This window comes from Microcaecilia unicolor, chromosome 2, assembly GCF_901765095.1.
Source record: "Microcaecilia unicolor chromosome 2, aMicUni1.1, whole genome shotgun sequence".
Classification (NCBI taxonomy): Eukaryota; Metazoa; Chordata; class Amphibia; order Gymnophiona; family Siphonopidae; genus Microcaecilia; species Microcaecilia unicolor.
Window position 1 is genome coordinate 613,112,506 of NC_044032.1, and position 25,740 is coordinate 613,138,245.

Sequence of the window (25,740 nt, forward strand, 5' to 3'; positions counted from 1 at the left end):
CCTCATTTGAGGGACTATACATTAGTTTTTTAATCCATCTTGAGACATAATTATTGGTTTAAAAATAAGTTTTATGGGCCTTTCGAAAAAGAAAATAAGATGAAATTTGATGAATCCTATAAGGAATATTATTCCATACCTTAGCACTTGATATGTAAAATATTGTTCCCAAATAGACTGTAGGCGTACCTTTTTCATTGATGGAAAATCTAAGTTCAACCGCTTTTAAAAGGAACTGTTAAAAGTTGCACTATATTTTCTGAATTAAATCCATAAAAACTTATATAAACCATGCAGTCTAATTTGAAATGAAAATGTGAATTTATTTTAAGCCAGGGCAATTTGTTTAGATGTGGAGATGTTTCGTGAAATTTCCCTAACATAAAAATCAAACATGCAGATATATTTTGGGAACAATTGCAATTTCCTACATAGTTTTAATGAAATAGAACAATGCAAAGAATAAGATCATTATTAAGCCCTATGAGTTTTAGGACTATTGTTTATGTCATCTTAATCCCTCAAGTCCAATTGAGGGATTAAGATGACGTAAACAATAGTTCTAAAACTCATAGGGCTTAATAATGATCTTATAGCTCTTAGGAGATGCAGATTGAAGATGAATTTCTTTGTAAATTCATTCATCTGAAATTCAAAGGTCAAATTTGAATCTAGGATCATACCTAGAACCACTGTTCTCTCTAAGCTATGTGGGAGTCCTTCATCTACAGTACTGCCAGTGGATGGTGCTGTTTCACTATCACATTTTAAATAGTGAGGGACAGGAGGCTCTGTAGGACTCCGGGGAACCAGCCTGGCTCTAGCCTTTGAAAACACAATATTGAAACACCACCCCTCATTGGCAGCAATACAGTTGGAGGACTCCTGCTTAGCTTAGAGGGAACAGTACCTAGAACTCTAGATTTATTTTCTATTTTAAGCAAGTCACCCAATGATAAAATGACATTAGTTAATAGAATTATTTGGAAAACTCCAAACTACAATAATTTAGTTTTCTGTTTATTTCATGTAAGAAAATTGATTTGTCCAATTATCTACAATGGTAATATAGTACGTCACACATGAAAGAGTTTCATCAAAAATGCTTTGTTCTGGACAAAGAATAGAAAAGTCATGTGAGCTTGCCTATCCAGTTTTGACAAGAAGATATTTTATTTTGCTGTTTTCTTGCCTGATGGCGGGTTACAACATCATTGTTAGTTTTGTGAAATAGTTATTTATGTAGTTGGAGAGGGTCCGTCTGTGCTTGTGCATGTGTAATTAAGCATATACCCTTCCCTTTCCCCCCCTCAGTCAGTTTAGATACTGACTTCTCAGACTGTACACATGCCTAGAATAAGGGCAGGGAAAGGGAGGGGGATGTGTGGATTCTTGTACCCTTGCGAAATTCAAGAACTACTTATATATAGTTGAAGAACTACTTACAATTATGTGGACTTTTTTTTTTTTTTTTAGAAAGAACAGGCCTTTTTGAATGAGTTTTTTCTTATAAATACCTATATGTACACCTAGATAAAAATAAACATATAGATATAGCTCAACACATTTCAACTCCTGTATGATATCTAGCTTAGCATTGTAATTAACAGTACTATCTCAATATTTTACTTTTTATCTTAGTTTCGGTGAAAGGCATGTTATATCATAACATCAAATAGTCACGGATATTCTGGTTCTCTAGCACTGTCATTATGAAGGCTACTGTAGGTTGAAAAGAAGACCATGAGATGGGTGCTTGCTTCCCTTGTTGATTGGGTACAGGTAGTTCTTCTCTTCATCCATTCTCAGAAGTCATATTCACTGAAAGGAAAGACACAAGGCTGAGTCCTATTTTGTAATTTTCACAAATTTCTTCCCTTGTTCTATGTTGTCCAAAAAATAGTAGTAATATAAAGTATGTTCAATTTTTTAAGAAAGGATTACTTTAGCTGGAGAAGGCCTGTTTGAAAACAAAAAGCACGTAATAGATTTATAGAACAAACTTAAAGAATGAAGTGTGTACAAATACTCAAATTTCATTAGATCCTATTTATTCATTTACACAAATTCACTATTTTGCAGTTTTCTAACTGCAGGTGTCAAAGTCAAGAGGGGAAATGTTCACTTTGAAAATTAGAGTAAGTACATGTGTAATTTCACTTCAAAAATTACCCCATGAAAACTACACCTACCCATTTCTACATTCTAATTTGTTCATATATTTTTCCTGAGGGGAAAATAGGTGCATACTTTTAAAATTCAAAAGTAATTGCTTAGGTGCAAACCCCTCCCCCTCCCCTGTCATTGGAAACTCCATCTTCAAAATACAGTAAATCTATGTACACAAAGGCATTATAGAGCAATTCTAAAACTAGGTACCTCCATTTATGCACTCCAAGAGTGCATGGTAGAAGCCTATTCTATAATGGAACCGAAGCACCTAGGTTCTGTTATAGAATGCTAGCATAATCCAGTATCATCATGCTTAATATTTGGATGCTAGCACTTATGCCTGCCATAGAGCTGATTGTGCAAGTGCCTAAGGGTGGCAGTGAGACATGCAATTTATTAACATGCGTAAGTGGGAGCCCCACCTATCTCCCGCCCATGCTTCGCTCATGCTCCGTCCATGTGTACCCATTGCAAATATGCACTATGCAAGCTAGTCTCATATTTATATAATAGTATATATGTGTGCCTGAGCACACATGCTTGTCTATATGCTATTGATATAAACATTTATGTGCACAGTGGGTATGTAAATGATAGCACCTGATTTATAAAATTCCACTATATGAGGACAAATTGTACAACAAGGCACCTGGTAGGAGCCTATTCTGTAAAGGAATGTAGTCAACTACTCTTCATGATAGAATTCTAGCTTAACCAGGTATATACACATTTAACATTTAGGTACAGGTCCTTATGATAGATATAGAGCTGGTGTAAGTTTTAGCACCAATGTGTCAGAAATAATGTAAATGATAGTAGTCTACAATTTACAAGCATAACTTATACCAGGTTATAATCTATTCAGGAAGGAGGGTAGGAAAAAAGGGTGGAAGAGTGGTGATTTATGTTAAACATTAAGTGACAATTGCAGGGGAGTTTGACATTGGTGCTGGGCAAAATGGTAGAGACCACTATAAAGAACAAAGCATATATATAAACATGGATTAATGATTTAGTCAAGGGAAATCTTTCCTCACCAATCTACTGCATTTCTTTGAAGGGGTGGAACCAGGCTGCTGGCACTGACTTTAAAAAGGAGATAGAGCAGCTTTTAAACTAGAATGGTGTGTGTGCGGGGTGGGGGGAGAGCTGACAGTCGCACAGGGGTGTATGGTCTGGTGTGGAGTATCATTGAAGGATACTATTGAAACAGTACGTTTAGGGAATCCCAGTAGAGAGGTTTCAACAATGGAAATGGGACTTGATATACTACCTTTCTGAGGTTTTTGCAACTGCATTCAAAGTGGTTTACATATATTCAGGTACTTATTTTGTACCAGGGGCAATGGAGGGTTAAGTGACTTACCCAGAGTCACAAGGAGCTGCAGTGGGAATCGAACTCAATCCCCCAGGATCAAAGTCCACTGCAGTAACCACTAGGTTACTCTTCATTAAGCCAGATGTGCTTAATGAGAGCAGGATAAAGGATGCATATTATCCCTTTCAACTTCTAAGCAGCTTATAGATCAACGGAAAAAACACAATTTGAAGTGCCTGTATACAAATGCTAGAAGCCTAAAAAATAAGATGGGAGCGTTACAATATATAGATGATGAGGTAGATATAATAGGCATCTCAGAGACTTGGTGGAAAGAGGACAATCAATGGGACACTGTTAACAAGGTACAAATTGTATCGCAATGATAAGGATCAAATTAGGAGGGGTGTGGTCTATGTTAAAGAGGGAATTGACTTAAATAAAATAAACATTCCACATGACACAGCAGAGTGGAATCATTATGGATAGAATTCCATGTGTGAAGGGAAGGAGTATTCTTGTAGGGCTGTATTACCGTCCACCGGGACAGAACGAACAGACTGATGAAGGATCAGGCGACCCTCAGGGGGAGGAATGCTGGCTTCGGCCTAATCCCTGGTAAGCCTTTCCTCAGCTGAGTGGTGCCCAGCTCTACCACCGGCTACCTTTCAGGTGCTGTGGAGGACTTGCAGCTCATCTGCATATCCTTTACAGCCTTCTCCGGGGTGACTCCCAGGTCCACTCCGATCCACTCAGGGTCTCCGCTCTAGGTGCCGGGCATTTTTCTCTTTACATTTATTTTTCTCCCTGTTACTACTTATGGCTCCAGTACACTTTTTCTTCTTGGTACTGTCCCTTCCTAATTTGTTTCTCCATCTTAAACCGCTGCACACTGCAGGAACACATTGTCCACCCTCTGTATTCATCATCTCACCATCTCTTTTTTCCTCTTCCTTTTTCTCAGCTCTCAACCTTCAACATTTCCTTCCTTCCATTCATCCATCTCCTTTCTGAGTACATCTTGCCATCGTCGCTGTCGTCGTACCTCTCCTACTCTTCTCCGTACTCTCTTGCTCCTTCTCCTGCTCTCCGCTGGGGACATTAATCCCAATCCTGGTCCTCCACATCATCTCTCATCCTATTTGTGCAGGTCACACCGTGATATCTCCAATCTAATTTCTGTTCCTCTCCTCCCCCCTCCTTCCCTGCCTTTCTCTTGCGCTCTGTGAAATGCCCGCTCTGTCTGTAACAAACTTTCCTACATGCATGACCTCTTTATCTCGCGTACTCTCCATCTGCTTGCCCTAACTGAAACTTGGCTTTATCCTGAAGACTCTGCTTCAGTCGCGGCCCTATGCCATGGAATTTAGTTTCTTTTCTCCCATACTCCTCGCCCGGTTGGCTGTGGAGGTGGTGTTGGGCTACTACTTTCACCCTCTTGTAGATTTCAACCTCTTACAGTTTTTCTTCCTACGAAGTCCACTCCATCCGTCTATTTGCTCCTATGCCTCTCTCAGTAGAAGTCATTTATCGACTCCCTGATAAGTCCCTTTCTTCCTTTCTCACTGACTTTGATGCCTGGATTTCCTTCTTTCTTGAACCTTCATCTCCTTCCCTCATTCTTGAGGATTTTAACATTCATGCTAATGATCCCTCTGATTCTTATGCTTCTCAGTTTCTTGCTTTAACATCCTCTTTCAATCTTCAACTGTGCTCCACTGCCCCCACTCACCAGAATGGCCACTGTCTTGTTCTTATCCTCTTCTCAAACTGTTCACTCTCCAGTTTCTGTGCCTCAACTCTTCCCCTCTCTGACCATCATCTGATAACTTTCACACTTAAACACCCTCCTCCCCAGTCCCATCCAATCGTAACCAATACATTTAGGAATCTTCAGGCTATTGACCCTTCTACTCTGTCCTCCAATGTTTCAAATCTCTTCTCTACCACTATGTTATCCAAGTCTGTCAATGAGGCTGGCTCTTCCTATAATACTATTCTCTCCTCTGCTCTGGATACTCTCGCTCCTCCCATTACCAGTTATGTAAAACGTACCAAACCCCAGCCTTGACTGACCTCTAGAATCCGCTACCTACATTCCTGTGCCCGCTCTGCCGAACACCTTTGGCTGAAATCCCGTGCCCATGCTAACTTTATACATTTCAAATTCTTGCTGACCTCCTTCCAGTCTGCTCTTTTACTTGCCAAACAGGACTATTACATCCAGTTGACAAATTCTCTAGGCTCAAACCCTTGACGTCTCTTTGCCACACTGAACTCATGCCTTCACCTCCCCCTTCACTTTCCCCCCAGACTCTGGCTGAGTTCTTTCATGATAAGGTTCACAAGATTAAACTTGAATTCTCAACCAGGTCACCTCCACCTCTCCTTCCCTTAGTCCATTCTCTCAACCCTCCAACCCCTGCCTCCTTTTCTGAAATCACTGAAGAGGAAACTACACATCTTATTTCCACCTCGAAACTAACTACCTGTTCCTCTGATCCTATTCCAACCCATCTACTTAACACTATCTCTCCTACTGTCATCCCTTTTATCTGTCATATCCTCAATCTTTCACTGTCCACTGTGACTGTTCCTGATGTCTTCAAACATGCCATAGTCACACCACTCCTTAAAAAACCTTCATTAGACCCTACCTGTCCTTCCAACTATCACCCCATCTCCCTCCTCCCTTTCCTATCCAAGATACTTGAATGTGCTGTTCACCGCCATTGCCTTGACTTTCTTTCATGTCAAGCTATTCTTGATCCACTTCAATCTGGCTTTCGCCCACTTCATTCAACTGAAACAGTGCTTGCTAAAGTCTCCAATGATCTGTTCCTGGCCAGATCCAAAAGGTCTCTATTCTATCCTCATCCTTCTCGAGCTATCTGCTGCTTTTGACACTGTTGATCACAGTCTACTCCTTGATATGCTGTCCTCACTTGGATTTCAGGGCTCTGTTCTTTCCTGGTTTTCTTCTTATCTCTCCCAGTGTACCTTTAGTGTATACTCTAGTGGATCCTCCTCTACTTCTATCCCACTGTCAGTTTTTGTACCTCAGAGATCCATCCTGGGACCTCTTCTTTTCTCCATCTATACTTCCCTTGGTACTCTGAACTTGTCCCATGGTTTTCAGTATCATCTTTACGCTGATGACTCCCAGATCTACCTCTCCACACCAGAAATCTCAGCTGAAATCCAGGCCAAAGTATCAGCCTGCCTGTCTGACATTGCTGCCTGGATGTCTCAGCGCCATCTGAAACTAAACATGACCAAGACTGAGCTTCTCATCTTTCCCCCTAAACCAACCTCTCTTCCTCCCCCAATCTCTGTTTCTGTGGATAACACCCTCATCCTTCCTGTCTCATCACCTTGTAACCTTGGAGTCATCTTCGACTCCTCCCTCTCCTTCTCTGCACATATTCAGCAGACTGCTAAAACCTGTCATTTCTTTCTCTATAATAGCAAAATTTGCCCTTTCCTTTCTGAGCACACTACCAGAACCCTCATCCACACTCTTATCACCTCTCGCTTACACTATTGCAATTTGCTTCTCACAGGTCTCCCACTTAGCCATCTCTCTCCTCTTCAATCTGTTCAAAATTCTGCTGCACGACTAATAGTTCACCACTACTCTTTCCCCTTTTCCCTCCTTAGCTATTTCCCTTTCCCTCTTACAACATTGATTGTTTGTTTGCTGAATTGTTGTATGTTTTTATAGACTGTTGTACGCCACATTGAGCCTGCCCATGGGTGGGAATATTGTGTGATATAAATGCTATAAATAAATAAATATTCTGCCAGTGTCATTAGCCCTCTCCTCAAGTCACTTCACTAGCTTCCTATCCGTTTCCACCTACAGTTCAAACTCCCCTTAATGACCTATAAGTGCATTCACTCTGCAGCTCCTCTGTACCTCTCCACTCTCATCTCTCCCTACATTCCTCCCCGGGAACTCTGTTCACTGGGTAAATCTCTCTTATCTGCACCCTTCTCCTCCACTGCAAACTCCAGACTCCATTCCTTTTATCTTGCTGCACCATATGCCTGGAATAGACTTCCTGAGCCGGTACCTCAAGCTCCATCTCTGGCAGTCTTCAAATCTAAGCTAAAAGCCCACCTTTTTGATGCTGCTTTTAACTCCTAACCTTTATTTACTTGTTCAGAACCCTTATTTTATCATCCTCACTTTAATATTCCCTTATCTCTTATTTGTCCTGTTTGTCTGTCCTAATTAGATTGTAAGCCCTGTCGAGCGGGGACTGTCTCTTCATGGTCAAGTGTACAGCGCTGCGTACATCTAGTAGCGCTTTAGAAATGATAAGTAGTGTCACGTCTGTGGCCGTGACCACCCTCATTCTTACCCTGTTTCTGGGAGTCAGTGGCTGTGCTGGCTTCTGCTTGTCTCTGTGTCTGTGTCTCTCTCTGTCTTAGTTTCTCTCTGGCTCTGTGTGCTGATTGCCTTACTGGACCTCACCTGTGTGGGCTATGCCTCTTCCAAGATGGCTGCCGACTCCTCTATGCCAGTATCCAAGATGGCTCCCGCTGTTTCTTCCTGTGGGCTGACTTCTCTGTGTGTCAAGCCTCTGTTTGGAGGCAAGGAGATTGCTGCAGCTGTGCCTCTGGTGTTGAAAGGCTTTATTAATCACTTAGAGACTGCAGCCCTTGCCTTTGCATTTCGTCTAAGGGCCCTGGTATGTAGAGTGCTCTGTACACTGCTACATTGTTTGCTCTGTGTATGTTTCTGGTGTTTGACTTGTTAGCTTGGGCACAGCTTTGTTTGTTAGCTTGTGTACAGCTTTACTAGTTCTCCTGAGTCTGCTCTGTGTATGTTTCTAGTGTATGACTTGTTAGCTTGGGCACAGCTTTGCTTGTTAGCCTGTGTACAGCTTTATTAGTTCTCCTGAGTTTGCTCTGTGTATGTTTCTAGTGTATGACTTGTTAGCTTGGGCACAGCTTTGCTTGTTAGCATGTGTACAGCTTTGCTAGTTCTCTGTGTATGTTTCCAGTGTATGACTAGCTAGCTTGGGCACAGCTTTGATTGTTAGTCTGTGTACAGCTTTGCTAGTTCTCCTGTGTTTGCTTAGTGTATGTTTCTAGTGTATGACTGGTTAGCTTGGGCATAGCTTTCTTGTTAGCTTGTGTACAGTTTCCTAGTCTTCTTGTGTTTAGCCTGCTGGTTTTCCCGTGTGTGTTTTCTTTTGCTTCTGGAGCTTCAGCCCTTGTTCAGTCTGTTGCCAACACTCCTTGATACTGAAGCTCCAGCCTCAGTCTTGTTTCTTGACTTGACCATTGCTTTGAACCTGCCTACTGCCGGAACCCGGACATTCCCTGCCTGTCTGCCTTGCTTTCGTCTAGGTGCCTGGGGGCACTCCTGGATCCTGATTCCTGCTGTTCCTGCTTGCAAGTTCCAGTTCCGGTTTTTCCTGTAAGTCCTGCCGGCTGCCCGAACCTGAGGGCTCAACCCTCGGGGAAAGGTGGCTAAGCGTAGGTGAAGCCTAGGTCCTGTGTGTTCCTGTCCAGCGGGTTCCGGTCCCGTGGGTTCCGCTCCAGTGTGTTCCAGTCCAGCGGGTTGCACTCCTGTATGTTCCAGTCCAGTGGGGCCACTCCAGTGTGTTCCAGTCCAGCGGGCTCCACTCCAGTGCGCACCCGTCCGGTGCGTTCCAGTTCCATGTATTCCTGTGTAGAACTCCAGTCCGGGGTTCCGGTCCAGTCTTGTCTCGTCTCTACCTTGAGGGTGATCTTGCCTGCCACTGCCGCTCCACGGTAGTGGCTCAAGGACTCACGAACCCAGTGCTCCCGGGGAAGAAGCCTGACAGTATGCCAAGGTCCTCGAGAATGTGACAAGTAGTAGTAGTAGAAACATTTACAGAGATGAGAACTGGCAAATTGGGCAACGCTATAATAATGGGTGATTTCAATTACCCCGATATTGATGATAAATATTACATTGGGAGTGCCAGGGAGATAAATGTTTTAGATGTAATAAGTGACTGCTTCTTGGAGCAGCAGGTCCAGGAACTGACAAGAAGGGGAGCCATTTCGGATCTGGTCCTTGGTGGCGTGCAGGGCATAGTGTGAGAGGTGGTGGTGTTGGATCGCCTGGGAAACAGTGAACGTAACATGATCAGGTTTGAGCTACTATCTGGGAGGAGCCCGCAAAGGAAATATATTGTAGCTGCATTTAATTTTCAAAAGGGCGACTATACTAAAATGAGGGAAATGGTTAAAAAGAAACTAAAAGGATTGGTTGCAAAGGTTAGGACACTAAATCAGGCATGGATGTTATTCAAAAATACCATCTTGGAAGCCCAGTCCAGATATATTTCACGTATCTATAAAGATGGAAAGAAGAGAAAACGTCAGCCAAAATGGTTAAAAGGTAAAGTAAAAGAGGCCATTACAGCCAAAAGATTGTCCTTCAAAGAATGGAAAAAGGACCCAAATGAAAATAAGAAGCAACATAAGCACTGGCAAGTCAGATGCAAAGCATTAAAAAAGAAGGCTAAAAGAGAATATGAAGAGAAACTTGCCGCAGAGGCTAAAACTCACAGTAACAACTTTTTCAGGTATATCAGAAGCAGAAAGCCTGCGAGGGAATCCGTGGGACCGTTAGATCATGATGGAGCAAAAGGGGCGCTTAGGGAGGTCAAGGCCATAGTGGAGAAACTGAATGAATTCTTTGCTTTAGTCTTTACTGAAGAAGATGTAAGATCTGCCTGTACTGGAAATAATTTTCAAGGGTGATGAAGCAGAGGAACTGAAAGAAATCTTGGTGAACCTGGAAGATGTACTGAGCCAAATCAACAAATTTAAAGAGTAGTAATTCACCTGGACCGGATGGCATACATCCAAGGGTACTCAAATAACTCAAGCATGAAATAGCTTATCTGCTGTTAGTAATATGTAACCTGTCATTAAAATTGTCCGTACTACCTGAAAATTGAGTGTGGCCAATGTGACACCGATTTTTTAAAAAGGGTTCTAGGGGTGATTCAGGAAATTATAGACCAGTAAGCCTGACGGCGGTGATGGGCAAAATAGTGGCTATTTACTGCCCCCGTTTAAAAAATCCCCTTTTCTGCGCCGCTGTAAAAAATGGACCAGCATGTGCCAATTTCACGCATCCAATCTACTGCAGGCCACTTTTTACTGCAGTTTAGCAAAAGGACCCCTGAGTGCATAATCCAACACCTTTATTTCTGATTATGAAAATGCACTTTCTGTAACTGTATACCTAATCCTCTCTGTCTCCTTCACCTTAAATATGTATTTCTCTTCCGGAATTGGTGATCAGCATTGGGAAAATGTAAGCCACATTGAGCCTGCAAATAGGTGGGAAAATGTGGGATACAAATGCTACAAATAAATAAAGCACTCTTCTATAGGCTTCGAAATTACCTCTTTATGGAGCGATTTTATACGTGTATAAAAGGGCTTTTATGAAATTATGTAGGGATTACATTCATAAAACAAGTAGACAAACATAGTTTAATAGGACAGAGTCAGCATGGGTTCAGCCGAGGGAAGTCTTGCCTCACCAAGTTACTTCATTTCTTTGAAGACGTGGATAAAGGTGAGCCGGCTGATGTAGTATATCTAGATTTTCAGAAAGCTTTTGATAAAATTCCTCATGAGAGACTCCTGAGAAAATTAAAGAGTCATGGGATAGGAGGCAAGGTTCTGTTGTGGATTAGAAATTGGTTCTTGGACAGAAAACAGAGGGTAGGGTTACATGGTCATTTCTCTCAATGAAGGAGGGTGAACAGTGGAGTGCCATTTAACATATTTATAAATGATATGGAAATCGGAACAATGAGTGAGGTGATTAAATTTGCAGATTATACAAAACTATTCAAGGTTGTTAAAACACGTGTGGACTGTGAAATATTGCAGGAAGACCTTAGGAAATTGGAAGACTGGGCATCCAAATGGAAGGTGAAATTTAATGTGGACAAATGCAAAGTGATGCACAATGGAAAGAATAATCCGAATCATAGTTACTTGATGTTAGGGTCCACCTTGGGGATTACCACTCAAGAAAAAGATCTGGGTGTTGTTGTAGATAATACGCTGAAATCTTTTGCTCAGTGTGCGGTGGCGGCGGCGGCCAAAAAAAGCAAACAGAATGCTACGAATTATTAGGAAAGGAATGGTGAATAAGACCAAAAATAGTATAATGCTTTTGTATCGCTCAATGGTGCATCCACACCTTGAGTACTACGTTCAGTTCTGGTCGCCGTATCTCCAAAAAGATATAGTGGAATTAGGAAAGGTTCCAAGAAGAGCAACCAAAAATGATAAAGGAAATGGGAATGCCTGTCGTATGAGGAAAGACTAAAAAGGTTAGGGCTCTTCAGCTTGGAAAAGAGATGGTTGAGGGGAGATATGACTGAGGTCTACAAAATCCTGAGTGGTATAGAACGAGTAGGAGTACATCAATTTTTTTTTTTTTACTTGTTCCAAAAGTACAAAGACTAGGGAACAGTCAAAAAAATTACATGGAAATACTTTTGAAACAAATAGGATGAAATATTTTTTTCACTCAACGAATAGTTAAACTCTGGAACTCTTTGCCAGAGGATGTGGTAAGAGCAGTTAGCATATCTGGGTTTAAAAACTGGACAAATTCCTGGAGGAAAAGTCCATAGTCTGCTACTGAGGCAGAAATGGGAAGCAACTGCTTGCCCCGGGATTGGTAACATGGCATCTTGCTGCTAATTGGGTTTCTGCCAGGTACTTGTGACCTGGTTTGGCCCCTGTTTTGAAAACAGGATACTGGGCTAAATGGATCAGTGGTCTGACCCAGTATCGCATGGGTGGGGGGACGGACAGGAGATAAGAACATCTCTCCCCCACCCATATGATCCAACATCTCCATTTAGTCCTGGCCTCCTCCTCAAAATGATCGTGTACAAAATATGTAGATTGCATAAGAGTGATGTTTAAAAGAGTTTTTTCATTTTCAAATGCCCAACGTCCCATGTTTCACCACTTCTGGGCTGCATCAAAGGTCTACTGTAACACAGTATATTCAAATTAATAATATAACAAATCATTAACAAAAATACAAAACTGAGAATGTAATATACGCAGGTGTCTGTCCCTGTGGCTTGATGTAAATTGGCAAGACAAAGCGAGCACTAAATTCAAAAACATTGAAGTGCGATTAAGAGAAAATAATTGGAGAAACTACTAGTGAAACATTCAATCACTTTTAATCACACATTTGAACAGTATAAAAAATTGTTGTGCTGAGCAAACCAGTGATTCAAAGTGTATCTTCATTCAGTTGAGGTATGAGTTGCCATTGTTGAACCCAAGATTTCTACAGATAGATATGTAAAAACAACATTTTGCATACAGTGTGGAGAAAATTATTGTAGTTGAGAATAATAATACATTTTTTGGACTTGTTTTGCAAAAACTTTGTCCCTACCATTCACCATTTGTAAATATCTAGTACATCCAGTGCATAAATGTAAGTGTTAAGGCAATGAAACTGCTGCTGAGTAAATTAGACTCTATTTAAAGGAAAGGCTCATTGTTCTGTTATGTGAGCTGGTGTGGGGAGTAAATGCTCAGAGAAGCACCTGACTGCAAAGTACCAAGAGCTGAATCTTGATGAAGATGTTACTATACACAGGCTTCAGACTTGTGCTAATTAAGCTGTAACTTTGTGTGCTATCGTGGGTCCAATATGGTTAGAATTTTTAGGTGTACCTTACAATAGAATGCGTTTTCTTTTCTTCTTCCACAGTAGAAAGCTGTTTGTACTGAGCTAGAATGGATAAAAGATGCAGACTCTGTTAACACTCCGCAAGATACCTGTGCATAGTTGCATGAATGCAAAAGACAATGTCATGTTCTGTTGCATGGAAATAAATTCTGGTTCTTCTCTTCTGTACTTGATGCAAGCAAAGTCATAGATTTCTCTTAGAACCTGTAGAGGAAATCAACCAACCAACTCCTTTTTCCTGCATGACAATCTTATTTAATTAAAACTCTCTTGTGCAGTTCTCTTCTTAACGCTCACTGTTGTAGTAACCGTGCAGCTTTTGTTTATTCTTTGAGCAATATTTTATGATACTATTTTCATCCTTATGAAAGCAAGGTGGAGAAAACTGAAACGGTCCAGAAACGAAAGCAGAAAAGGGAGGTCAATGGGTATTAATTAGATTTAGAAAGATACTAAAGTGAGAAAGAAACATGTTGAGTTTTCAGTTTTCAACAGGTATAACATATGAAAACAATTTATTCAGATGCCAAAGTTAATGGAAGTATAAGTGAAACAAATTTGAATTCCAACATAAAGATGATACAATATAATGCCCAAGGAGACCCAGGATCCAGCATGGTGAAACACAGATCCCTGAGGAACACCTACTGAGTGAAAGATGGTGGGACAGAACCTTGACAGGCTGAGATGGGAGGTTAGACTGGAACTGAGCCAGGGGAAGCCACCAAATTCTAGAGAAGAAAAGTGTTCAGTTTACATGGTACTCCTAGCAATTGAATGAGCTTGATGCTGAAGAAATATGTTAGCCTTGCTAGCCCTTGCTCTCAGTAAAATCCAGGCCAATGGCTCATAATAAGAGCTAGGCTTCTTAAAATCAAAATCATCTCTGATATAAAAGAGAGCTAGCTTGTAAGAATCAGAGGTTACCTTTGACACAGTTACATTTCACTGTAGCAAGTGCTGAGCTGGCAAAGGGAGGAGGGGCATTTGCTCTGGGACTGGCACCTGTGAGAAGTTATGAGCAAAGCTGTTAGGGCTAATGTACGTCATTAGAAGGTCGGATGCAAAGGGGGTATGCACACCAAGGGGAGGGGTGGAGCGGAAGAGGGCAACATGTCCTGTGAGATCATCTCACAGATGGGCTCTCAAGAGATTTTGTTTATACTTAGGGCTTGAGAACATGTGAAGTCATTTTAATTAAACTGATAAGGGCTAGGAACCCTGTTGAGACAGCTGGGGTCTATTGGAACCAATGAAGCCAAAATGGTATATAAGGACCAGTCTGGAGAGTATTAGAGTAGACGAGAGGAGAGGAAGAACAGAGAAGGAAGACTCCAGAAGGCCCGAGAGAGAAAGGACGTGCCATGTAATGCTGTTCCACCATGTGACTGTCAGAATTGCTTGTACTACTATTGGTAAGATTGTAATAAACTATCTTATTATATCTATTGAATACTGGGTTCCTTTCTAATTACAGACCTAGCTACAGCCTGGTCTGAGCAGACCTGCCATGAGCAGATACAGGGTTGGGGTAATTAAGCATCTAGAGGGGATTTGCAGTTCTCTCTAGGATAGTACAGAGAGCCCATGGCTTCCGCTGCCCAAATGGGCGAGGCAGATCTAATTATATACAATGCACAGCATAGAAGATCTTCAGCAAGAATTCTGAGCAGAAATAGGAAGAAGCTTTACAGTAATTATTCATGGGCTCAGTATTCCAAGCGATTTAACCGGGCAGGAAAGGCTCCTGCCCAATTAAATTGTACTCAGCATTGCATCTTGGCCACCACTATTCAGTGCCAGAGCAGTAGTGAGGTTAGTGCTGAGGCAGTTCTTGGGCAGAGTCAGGGAGGAACTGCCAGTTAATCAGGAGCGGTCACATTCAGTGCCAATGTGTGCACAGCTAAGCGAGCAGATAGAACCACACAAAAGGCAGTCTTTTCTTTGCCCAATTAGCTATGCGGGTGCCAGCACTGAATAACAGCCCCACTCATATAACTTCTGGATTGGCAGATGACCTGTATATTTAATGCTGGTGCCTGGACATGGCCTGGCATTGAATATCCAGATTTAATTCTGCTCGCTGAAAACCCACTGACCTCTCTGTTTTCTGAAAGACAAACCAGTACAGATAAACATGGCAAACAATTTACCACGTACCTCTTTTGTTCACGCTGCTCATCCACTTATCAAGTTCTTCCATCTCTATTTCCATAACAGATTGCGTGTCTTCCTGAAAAATTGGACTGAAACAGGAAAAAACATGCTTTAAAATTCTGTTACAGTATTTACTCTCTGGAGATCACTGGACCTTGGAGACAGGTAAAATTCACCAGCCCTTGCCACAGGTATGCAACTTTGTTTTCTCCCAGGACAAGCAGGATAGCAAGTCCTCACAGCATGGGACTCCCTAGCTGCAACTGTCTTCAACAAAAAAATGGGAACAAAAACGATGCACTGCAACAGGCAGACAACAACATATTTTTGGTGGCAATTAGCCTTTTCTTGATTTCTTTTTTTTTTTTCTCTTAGGGTCTAGGTGGGTTTGGAGTTGAATTCTAATCCCCAATGAGATTCTGGAGGAACAACTGGCTAAATGCATTGAGGCCCCCTTAGAGGCTGCCCTGGTCCTGTCCCAAACAGTACTGAGATCCACAGATGTCCATGTTGCAGCCCTGCATATTTCCTCCATGAAGGTTGATCTCATGCAGGCTACTGAAGCCACCGTAGCTGCAATATAACCCCCCAAACTCAAGCCTGCCTGATTGTAAGTGAAGAAAATGCAGCTAAGGAAGTGGATTGAATGTGTTTGATCCTCTGTATTGCTGAGATTGTACATCAAGGTAGGCAAATCATGGCCCACAAGCCAAACAGCCTGCTGGTGCTTAAAACCTTTCTAATTCCTTCTTTGCTTGCATTGTGTTGCTTTAAGTATATTTCTACTTGGGATTTCTACCTGGCTTAGCGTTATTTGAGCGCAGTTGTTGGATATTTGAAACAGTTTGCTAAATTTATTTTGTAACTAACCCTCTTTGCACTACAGTTTCTTGATAATTACTGAAATGTAGTGGCTCTTTGCCTTAAAAATGATAACGTTTCTATTGTGATCTGTTTTGCCCTTTATAAAACAAAACTTTTTGGTGTTTGGTTTATTTGGGGGGGGGGGGGGGAGCGGTTATATAACAAGACTGGGGGCGGGGCAACAAAGGCATACATTTCAAAAGAATTTTAGAAAGCTTCTTCCAGGCGATTTCAACATGGAATGGTTTACCATTGGAATTTATTTATTTATTTATTTATTATCTTTGTATCCCGCACTTTCCCACTAAAAGCAGGCTCAATGCGGCTTACATAGTAATAGGTAACACAGAATTTTGTTATGTAATGTAGGAAATTAAGTATAACATAATAGAAGGATGTATGGGTAGTAATAGGATGAGTAGGTAGGTAGAGACAGGTGATAGAGAGAGGAGGGTAAGGTGGGAGATAGATTCTGGGTCAATGTCGTTTTCTCTTCAGTATATGTAAGGTAGATGGGTTCATGAGATTAATCTGGGTCTTTTGGGTAGGCTTGTTTGAATAGATGGGGTTTTAGTGCTTTTCTGAATGGTAGGTGGTCATGGATTGCTCGGATAGGTCTAGGGAGATCGTTCCATAAACGGCTGCCCAGGAAGGAGAAATTGGATCCATAATAAGTTTTGTACTTCAGACCTTTACAGCTGGGGTAGTGCAGGTTGAGGTACTTTCATGAGGATACAGACATGTTTCTTGCTGGAAGGTCGACCAGATTTATCATATAGTTCGGAGATTCTCCGTGTATTATCTTGTGGATTAAAGTCTGGGCTTTGAAATTGATACGTTCTTTGATTGGGAGCCAGTGCAGTCTTGCACGGAGAGGAGTTGCACTGTCAAAACATGATCTGCCAAAGATGAGTCTTGCTGCTGTATTTGGGCGGTCTGAAGTTTTTTAAGGATATAGGCTTTGCAGCCTAAGAAACATTCCTATTTTTATTTAGTAAAATTTTAAATATGCATTTATATGATAAGTATCTGATTAATTATCAGTAATGTAGTGGTTTTAATGTTTGCTGTTTTACTCCTGTTATTTTATGTATTTTTTCTTGTTAGCTATTTAAGACGCTTTGGACCTTCTTACAGAGTTAATGGGTTATAAAAGTCAAATTAGATCAGATTAAATTAGAGAGCAGGCCAAAGCTAGTAATTTCCTGGCTACTAAATGATCAGTGGTATTCATCATAAGGCACATAAACACAGGCATATAGATATCAATATGTATACCTTGGAAGAAAGACTGCCATGGCCATGCCCCTGTTTCCTGACTTACCCATTGCTTTGTTGGGGCCTCTGCTACCTCCTCCATCACGGGGAACCAAATGCACGGTTGTCCCCATCTGTTACGGAATTCCCTAGATCAGCCCTCACCCCGCTGCATCATAACACCAGCAGGGGCAGGTCCTCTTAGATGTGTGTGTGCAAAAGCAAGGAATTTAAAGGGCCAGCAGCCTCAAACAGGCACCGGCCTCCCCCCAATGATGTCATCCAGCTGGGGAATTTAAGGCATCCTGACCCCTTCCACCTTGCCTTTGTAACTGCCTACCTGCCCAGTGTAGCTGCCAGTCTTCCGTTCCTGCCTCAGCATTCCAGCTTCCAGTCCAGCCCTGTGTTCCTGCTCCTGCCTCAGCATTCCAGCTTCCAGTCCAGCCCAGCGTTCCTGTCTCCAGTCTCAGTGTTCCAGTCTCCTGCCCAGCCTTGGTAGCCCTGTTTTCAGAGCCATTCCAGGTCCCGGTTTTGCCGGGCCTGCCCTCAAGGGCTCTTTTCAGAGCAATCTGTTGGACTCCTTCAATCAAGGAGTGACTCGTCTACCACCCATTGGGTCTCCCCAGCCCAAGGGCTCACCCTCCTAGACTTGTGGCAGATTGCAAAGGCCATGAGCTTGACTGAGTCACCAGCCTTGCAGTTGCTTCAACAGCTAGCTCTCCAACTCCAGTAGCTCTCTGGTGCAGTCCAGGAGCTGACCCTATGCATGGACCACCTCCAGAGGCCTGTGTCACCTCAGGCCGCGGATCCTACATACCCAGTTGTCGGCTCTGGTCTGGTACATACCCCGGTAGCCTCTGGGGTCCAACTAGCACCCCCACCTTGGTATGATAGGAATGCAAAAGGCCTGTAGGGGGTTTCTCAATCAATTCCAGACAATCTTTGAGCTCCAGGCATGGGACTTCATTTCAGTGGCATATATCATCTTGCTTCTTTCTGGCCCAGCCCTGGCTTGGGTTTCTCCACTCTGGGAGCGGAACGATTCAGTACTGAACAATCTAAAGGAATTTCTGGAATAGTTGTGGAGGATCTTTGAGAAACCAGGGAAGACCTCTTCCAAAGCCTCTGAACTGGAGTGAAATAATGAAAGCCTGGACACTGTGTTATGGGAGGGGCTGGCCTCCCAGATTAAAGATGAACTGGCTGGATGGGACCTTCTGATGATGTTGGACGACCTTATCCATCTGTGTACTCAGACATCTGGTTTCAAGATTGGGCCCTGGAGCATCAATCCTTCCGCAAAATGGTCCACCTAGCTCCCATGCTTCCCTCCTGCCTACTAAGACTACTTCTGTCAAATCTGGAGAGCCAGTGCTTCTGACCAGGAGAAACAGTGACGGTGAATCCAGAATCTGTAGCTGTATTGTGGAAAGGCCACAATGCCCCAAGAACCTGGGAAACTCTCTGTTCTAGTCCTGGCTGGGGAAGCAGACTAGGGGTTCATGCACAGATTCCCCACACTCAATTCCTGGTTCCTCCTACCCTGAAGTTAGACCAGGTGTCACCTATTATGGAGGCCTTCATCGATTCTGGAGTGGGAGGGAGCTTCATTGATGAAGCCCTAGGCCGGCACTACAACATTCCTACCCAGGAACTCCTTAGGCCTATATGGGTTTCCTCAGTATATGGAAACTTACAGGAGCATATTAAGGCTAAAACAGTGCTCCTACACTTGAGAGTTGGGGCCCTTCATCAAGAAGCCATTGTCTTATACATCCTCCAGATGGCAGTCAACCCCATTATTCTAGGACTCCCCTGACTTCAAAAGCACAATCCTGGGGAGAGCTTGCAGCCTGGAGTACGCCCTGCCTTCATTGTTACCTCAATTTGGTGCTTCCAGCCATTTCTGTGGCCACCAGTGGGCTGGAGGCTCCTAGGAGTTACCCCAGGTTTACCATAACTATGCTGATATATTTTCTAAGAATCAGGCTGAGACCCTTCTCCCATATCAGGATTACAATTGCCCAATCAACCTGCCATGAAAAATACCTCCCAGGGGTAGGGTCTACCTGCTATCCGTCCCTGAGACTGAGGCCATATTGGCCTACATTGCAAACAGCCTCCAGAGGGGGTTTGTTCACCCCTCCACTTCCCCAGCTGGGGCGGGGTTCTTCCTCATGTGAAAGAAGGATGGGACCCTTCGTCCTTGTATTGACTATCATGTATTAAATGCCATCACGATCAAGAATACCCTCTTCCACTGATAACTGAGTAGTTGGACCATTTTCAAGGGGCTTGCATAAACTGGACCTTTAAGGAGCATAAAACTTTTTCTGTATCCATGATGGAGACAAATGGAAGACAGCCTTCAACACCAGGGATTGCCGCTACAAATACCTAGTCATGCCATTTAGTCTCTCCAATGTGCTAGCTGTCTTTCAGAACTTTGTAAATGACATCTTTCAGGATCTGCTCTACAGATGTGTCCTGATATACTTGGATGATATCCTGAAATTCTCCAGAATGCTTGCCCAGTATCGGGAACAAGTTAAACAAGTCTTGCATTGGCTGTGTGGAAATAGCTGATAAGCTAAATTAGAGAAATGTATCTTTGACCAGAATGAACTACCCTTCCTGGGCTATATCATCTCTGACCAAGGCCTGAAGATGGACCCGGCAAAACTCACCACCATCCATGACTGGCCTCGCCCCCAGGGGCATTGGGTCTACTTTGATTCTTGGTCTTTGCAAACTACTATTGCCAGTTTATCCAGAATTATTCTACCATCTCCGTGCCCTTCACCACTGTGACTCGGAAGGAAGCTAGCACTTGGGACTGGCTGGAAGAGGCAATGCCATTGATCTCCTGAAACAGGCCTTCACGACAGCCTCGATTTTTCATCACCCTGATCTAGAGAGGCCCTTCTTTGTCAAAATTGATGCATCGTCTATTGGTGCTGGTGCCATCCTGTCCGGTCAGATGTCAGTGGCAAGTTACTACCCTGTGCCTTTTTTCCCCAAGACATTCTCGCCTTCTGAGAGAAACTATATGATTGAAGACCAGGAGCTACTTGCCATTAAGATGGCATTAGAGGAATGGCACCAAACACCTATCTACTGTTACTACAGATCATAAGAATCTTCTATATCTTCAAGAGGCCCAAAGACTGACTCCTTGCCAGGCCCAGTGGTTTCTGTTCTTTTCCTGATTTGATTTTTCGGTGGTCTTCTGTCCAGCCAAAAAGAATGTATGGCCTTAGTATTCCAGCTTCCAGTACAGCCCTGCATTCTTGTCTCCTGCCTCAGCATTCCTGCTTCCAGTCCAGCCCAGTGTTCCTGTCTTCTGCCCAGCCTTGGTAACCCTGTTTTCAGAGCCATTCCAGGTCCCGGTTCTACCGGGCCCGCCCTTAAGAGCTCTTTTCAGAGTCATCTGTTTGACTCCTCCAGTCAAAAAGTGACTCGTCTGCCGCCCATCGGGTCCCCACTGACCTCTGAGTTGGGAGCCTGGTGCCGGCCCAAGGGTTCACCCTCCTAGACTCATGATAAAGATGATTGAGAGGAGATATGATTGAGACATTTAAATATTTCTACGGCATAAATGCACAGGAGGCAGGTCTCTTTCAACTGAAAGGAAGCTCTGGAACAAGATGGTATATGATTAAAGTTGAAGGGAGTAGACTCAAAAAGTAATCTAAGGAAATACTTCTTTACAGAAAGGGTGATAGATGTGTGGAATGACCTCCTGGTGGAGGTAGTGGAGGCCAGGACTGTATCTGAATTCAAGAAAACTTGGGACAGACATATGGAATCTCTTATGGAGATTGGCAGATTGGATAGGCCATGCAGCCTTTATCTGTCATCATTTTCTATGTTTCTATGTTTCACGCAACCATGTTGAACTGTGCACTGCTTCTCTAAGTGGTTAAGTTTATTTCTTGTTTCCTTTCTGAGAAAAAAAAATTCACTCTAGGCACTTATAATCTGGAAAGAAAGAATTGAAAATAATTGTGATTTATAAAGTAATTAATATAAGGTGTTTCTTGATGTTCATTTAGGATGGCCATATATTTCCTCAGTGTTTGACATTTTCAGTTGGTCTCTGTCCTGCTAAATTTTACTTTTAATGAAGAGTTCACATACAAAATATTATACATACAGCAAGTCCAGAAGGAAGAGTATAGTAAGGTCAAACATAGAGATAATGAGAAATAAATGTCAAGCCCAAGATCATTCAGTGCAGGGGAGTCTTGTGTTCATATTCCAGCACTTCTGTTAACTTGCACACAATGCTTTTCCTTTTACCTTAATGGTATGAAGCATCTATTTATCCTTGGGACACCATGTATTTATTATTAGATGTAGCCATGATATCTGATAACGTAAATATATTATTAAAAGCATGCCTTTTTGAATTCTAGCGTAAGGGCATATTTTATAACAGGATGCCTAAGTGGATTGCCAGAGTGCTTATGCTTATTTGATAAAAGGAAATTAGACACCCATGTGTCCTCTTATAAAACAGACACCCAGAACCATCCCAGTAATGCACAAATCCTCTTGCTCAAAGTTACACGATCAGAGGCATGTATAAATTTGTGCATTTACTTGAGTATGGTATTATACAGAATATGCATGCACAATGCATCTCCATCCAAAGTACATATATGCAGTTTAAGTACAAGAGGATATACTCTTTCTGTGCATCTACTTTTTACATGTATATACACATACAGTTTTATAAAAGCCATTTTCTGGATGTAAAACATGCCTTACTCATGGAAGTTAAATTTATAAAGATTTTCCCCTGAGTTCAACATATAATTATGCAATTTACCTTTTGATATTTTCACCTGCAGGATTATCTAAAATAAAAAGATTTAAAAGTTAATTATGCAAGATTTTCCTTAAAAGGATTATAGTTTTTCATTCTCTTTCAATGAATAAAATCTAAAATCTAGCAGGAACTTAACACATGATGAATAAGATCCAGTTGTTTCAAAAATTTTTTTTTTTTTTTTACATCAGGGGCACATATTTCTCCATTAACAGATATGTGGAGGGGCATTTTCGAAAGAAACATCTATGTTTGGGATGTCTTTGTAAAATGTTCAAATCCGGGGGCAGGGAAAACCATATGTTCGAAACAAGATGGATGTCCATGTTTCGTTTCGAAAATACCGTCAAAGACGTCCAAATCCAAGGACATCCTTAAATGTGGATGTCCTTGGACTTGGATGTCTTTAACTTTCGGCGATTTTTGAAACCAAAGACGTCCAAGTCAAAAACGTCCAAATGCAAGCCATTTGGACATGGGAGGAGCCAGCAGTTGTAGTGCACTGGTCCCCCTGACATGCCAGGACACCAACTGGGCACCCTAGGGGGCACTGCAGTGAAGTGCTGAGCCCCCAAAACCCACAACTGTACACCACTACCATAGCCCTTACGGCTGAAGGGGGACACCTATATATGGGTACAGTGGGTTTGTGGTGGGTTTTGGAGAGCTCACTGTTTCCTCCACAAATGTAACAGGTAAGAGGAATATGGGCCTGGGTCTGCCTGTCTGAAGTGTACTGCAGTACCCATTAAAACTGCTCCTGGAACCTTCATGCACTGCCATGGACCTGAGTATGACATTTGAGGCTGGCATAGAGGCTGGCACGAAATATTTTTAAAGATGTTTTTTGAGGGTGGGAGGGGGTTAGTGACCACTGGGGGAGTAACGGGAGGTCATCTCCGATTGCCTCCGGTGGTCATCTGGTCATTTCAGGAACCTTTTTGTGCCTTATTCGTAAAAAAAAACAGGTCTGGGTGAAAACGAAGTGTCCGTCATGGACATCCTTGTTTTTTTTCGATTATGGGTCAAAGACGTCCAAGTGTTAGGCACGCCCAAGTCCCGCCTTCATTACGCCTCTGACACGCCCCCTTGAAATTTGGACGTCCTTGCAACGAACTGCAGTTGGAGACGTCCAAAATCGGGTTTTGATTATACCGACTTGGACGTCTGTGGGAGATGGACGTCCATCTTACGATTTATGTCGAAAGATGGACGTCCTTCTCTTTCGAAAATTAGCCTGATAGTCTGACAGCTGCATAAAGGTATATAGATAAGCTATTTATATGACTTTATGCAGAGGAGCCACCTTTTCAAAATGATTGGGGGTGCTGAACACAACCCAATATTCTTCCTCCACCTTTTGCCACAAAAAAAAATAGTCTTAGATTGCATTCAAGGATCTCCTGTCCCTCTCTCCCTGCCATGCATCATCTCCCCCATCTCTGTCTCTGGTACTGGCCATGCTACATCTCCCCTCTGTTTCTCTCTCCCCAACCAACATCACCTCTCTGTCTTTTTCTCTCTCTCCCCTTCCCCGGCCATCCAGGATATCTTCTCTGTCTCTCTCCACCCTAATCCAACATTGCCCCCACTGTCTGCCTTGTTCCTTCCCCCACCATCCAGCATTGTCTCTTTCTTCCTGCATTCCATCATCATGCTCATCCAGCACTGCTCCCTCTGTCTCTCCCCCATCCAGGATTTCACCATCACTCTCTCTTTCTTCCCCATCTGGACACTCATTCACTCATGGGCACCTCTGCCTATGAATTTCTCCACCCCACCGCCCACCTGCTCACTCCTTTGCTTACCCACTTGCTCGACCCGCTGCCTCCCTGACTTGGTGACTGCAAATAAAGAGAAACCAGCTGTAGAGCTGTGAATATAGCAGTCGGCTCTGCTGGTCCCGCCCCCATGATGTAACTTCCTGTTTGGGGTGGACTGACAGAAACATCAGTGGTGCACACAGCTCTTTGGCCCTGCATGTAGTTTCTCTTCATTTGCAGTCGGGGGTAGCAAGTCAGGCAGGCAGGTAAGCAAAGAAGGGAGCAGATGGGCAGCGGGAAGAGGAAGATTACAATTTTTCTTTTCTTGTTCCTGCCCTGAACTTGAGGCAGCAACCAAATATGGCAAATGAGCAAGTGCTGACCAGGTAGTCTGGTCAGATGGTCCTCTCCCAGATGATGAAAGCTCCTTTTGAGCCGCTTGATTCTTGTCATCTGAAGTATTTGAACTAGAAGGTCTTATTTTTGGTGGCTGTTACTTCAGCTTGCAGGGTCAGTGAGCTTCAGGCCCTAGTGGTGGATCCACCTTACACTAAATTTCATCACAAAGGAGTAGTTCTCTGCACGCACCCTAAGTTCCTGCCAGAGTTCAATCTAAACCAATCAATTGTTCTTCCAACATTCTTTCCCAAACCTCATGCCCATCCTGGCAAAAGTGCACTGCACATCTTGGACTGCAAATGAGCATTGGCCTTTTACTTGGAGTGGACTAAGTCCTACAGACAGTCCACCCAGCTTTTTGTTTCTTTTGATCCCAACAGGATGGGAGTCACCATCATCTCTAATTGGATGGCAGATTGCATTTCTTTCACTTAGGCCCAGGCTGGGCTAACTCTATAGTCTGATCCAATATGGCTATTCTTATGCTCATATGGAACAGATAACTGCTGTTTTTGTTACCAAAATGTCACCTATGTTCTATTTCATTATAGCTACAGCCCTTTGTGCCCAATATGTATTAAAATGCCTGTGTATTTGATTAGCTAGGTGATTAAAAGGGGCATTTTTGATATGGCATCTAAATCCGATTTTGGATGGTTTAGGAAAAATGTCCTAAAATCCAGTAGCAAACATGGCCATTTTCAAACCAGAAAAACATCCAACTTTTTGTTTCGAAAATGGCCATTTACTAGATGTTTTTGTACTCAGTGTGTCTATCGTTTAGAACCATTTTTGAAAAAAAAGGTCCAAGGGAAACAACCCATTGGGATTTATGGGGGGGGGGGGGGGGGGGGGGGTCAGAATTCTTAGTAGACTGGCCACAAAGGCATCCCAGCAAAGTAGTGGGGCACCATAAGGGACACTGCAGTGGACTTCGCATAAAAGGTCCCAGGTACACATCTCCCTTATATTGTATGGGGAACCCTCTAAAATCCACCAACAACCTACTGTTACTACATCTACACCTACAAGCATAAGAGCTATTGTAGTGGTGTACAGTTGGGTACAGCAGGTTTTTGGTGGGTTTTGGAGGGCTCACACAATCCACTACAAATGTACCAGTTAGAGGAGGATATGGGCCTGGGTCTCCTTCTCTACAGTGCACTGCACTAGGCTACTCCAAGGACCTACTTGCTGCTCTAATATGTCTGGCCATAACTACTACTACTACTAC

At 42.8% G+C, this 25,740-nt stretch overlaps 1 protein-coding gene across 3 annotated transcripts in view; it reads right to left on the reverse strand.

The window, feature by feature from the left end:
- Positions 1 to 1,458: 1,458 nt before the first annotated feature.
- The window catches only part of TMEM154 (transmembrane protein 154), a 49,555-nt gene continuing 25,273 nt past the window's right edge, over positions 1,459 to 25,740 (reverse strand). The window contains exons 3-6 of one of the 3 annotated variants that reach the window (XM_030191639.1): positions 22,345 to 22,372; positions 15,393 to 15,478; positions 13,222 to 13,274; positions 1,459 to 1,821 (exon numbers count right to left, since the gene is read on the reverse strand). In XM_030191639.1, the coding sequence (XP_030047499.1) occupies positions 1,819 to 1,821; positions 13,222 to 13,274; positions 15,393 to 15,478; positions 22,345 to 22,372 (170 nt within the window). In that variant the 3' untranslated portion in view covers positions 1,459 to 1,818. Of the gene's footprint in view, positions 1,822 to 13,216; positions 13,275 to 15,392; positions 15,479 to 22,344; positions 22,373 to 25,740 lie in introns of all 3 variants that reach the window. The other 2 variants (XM_030191638.1, XM_030191640.1) reach the window with 2 other exon arrangements.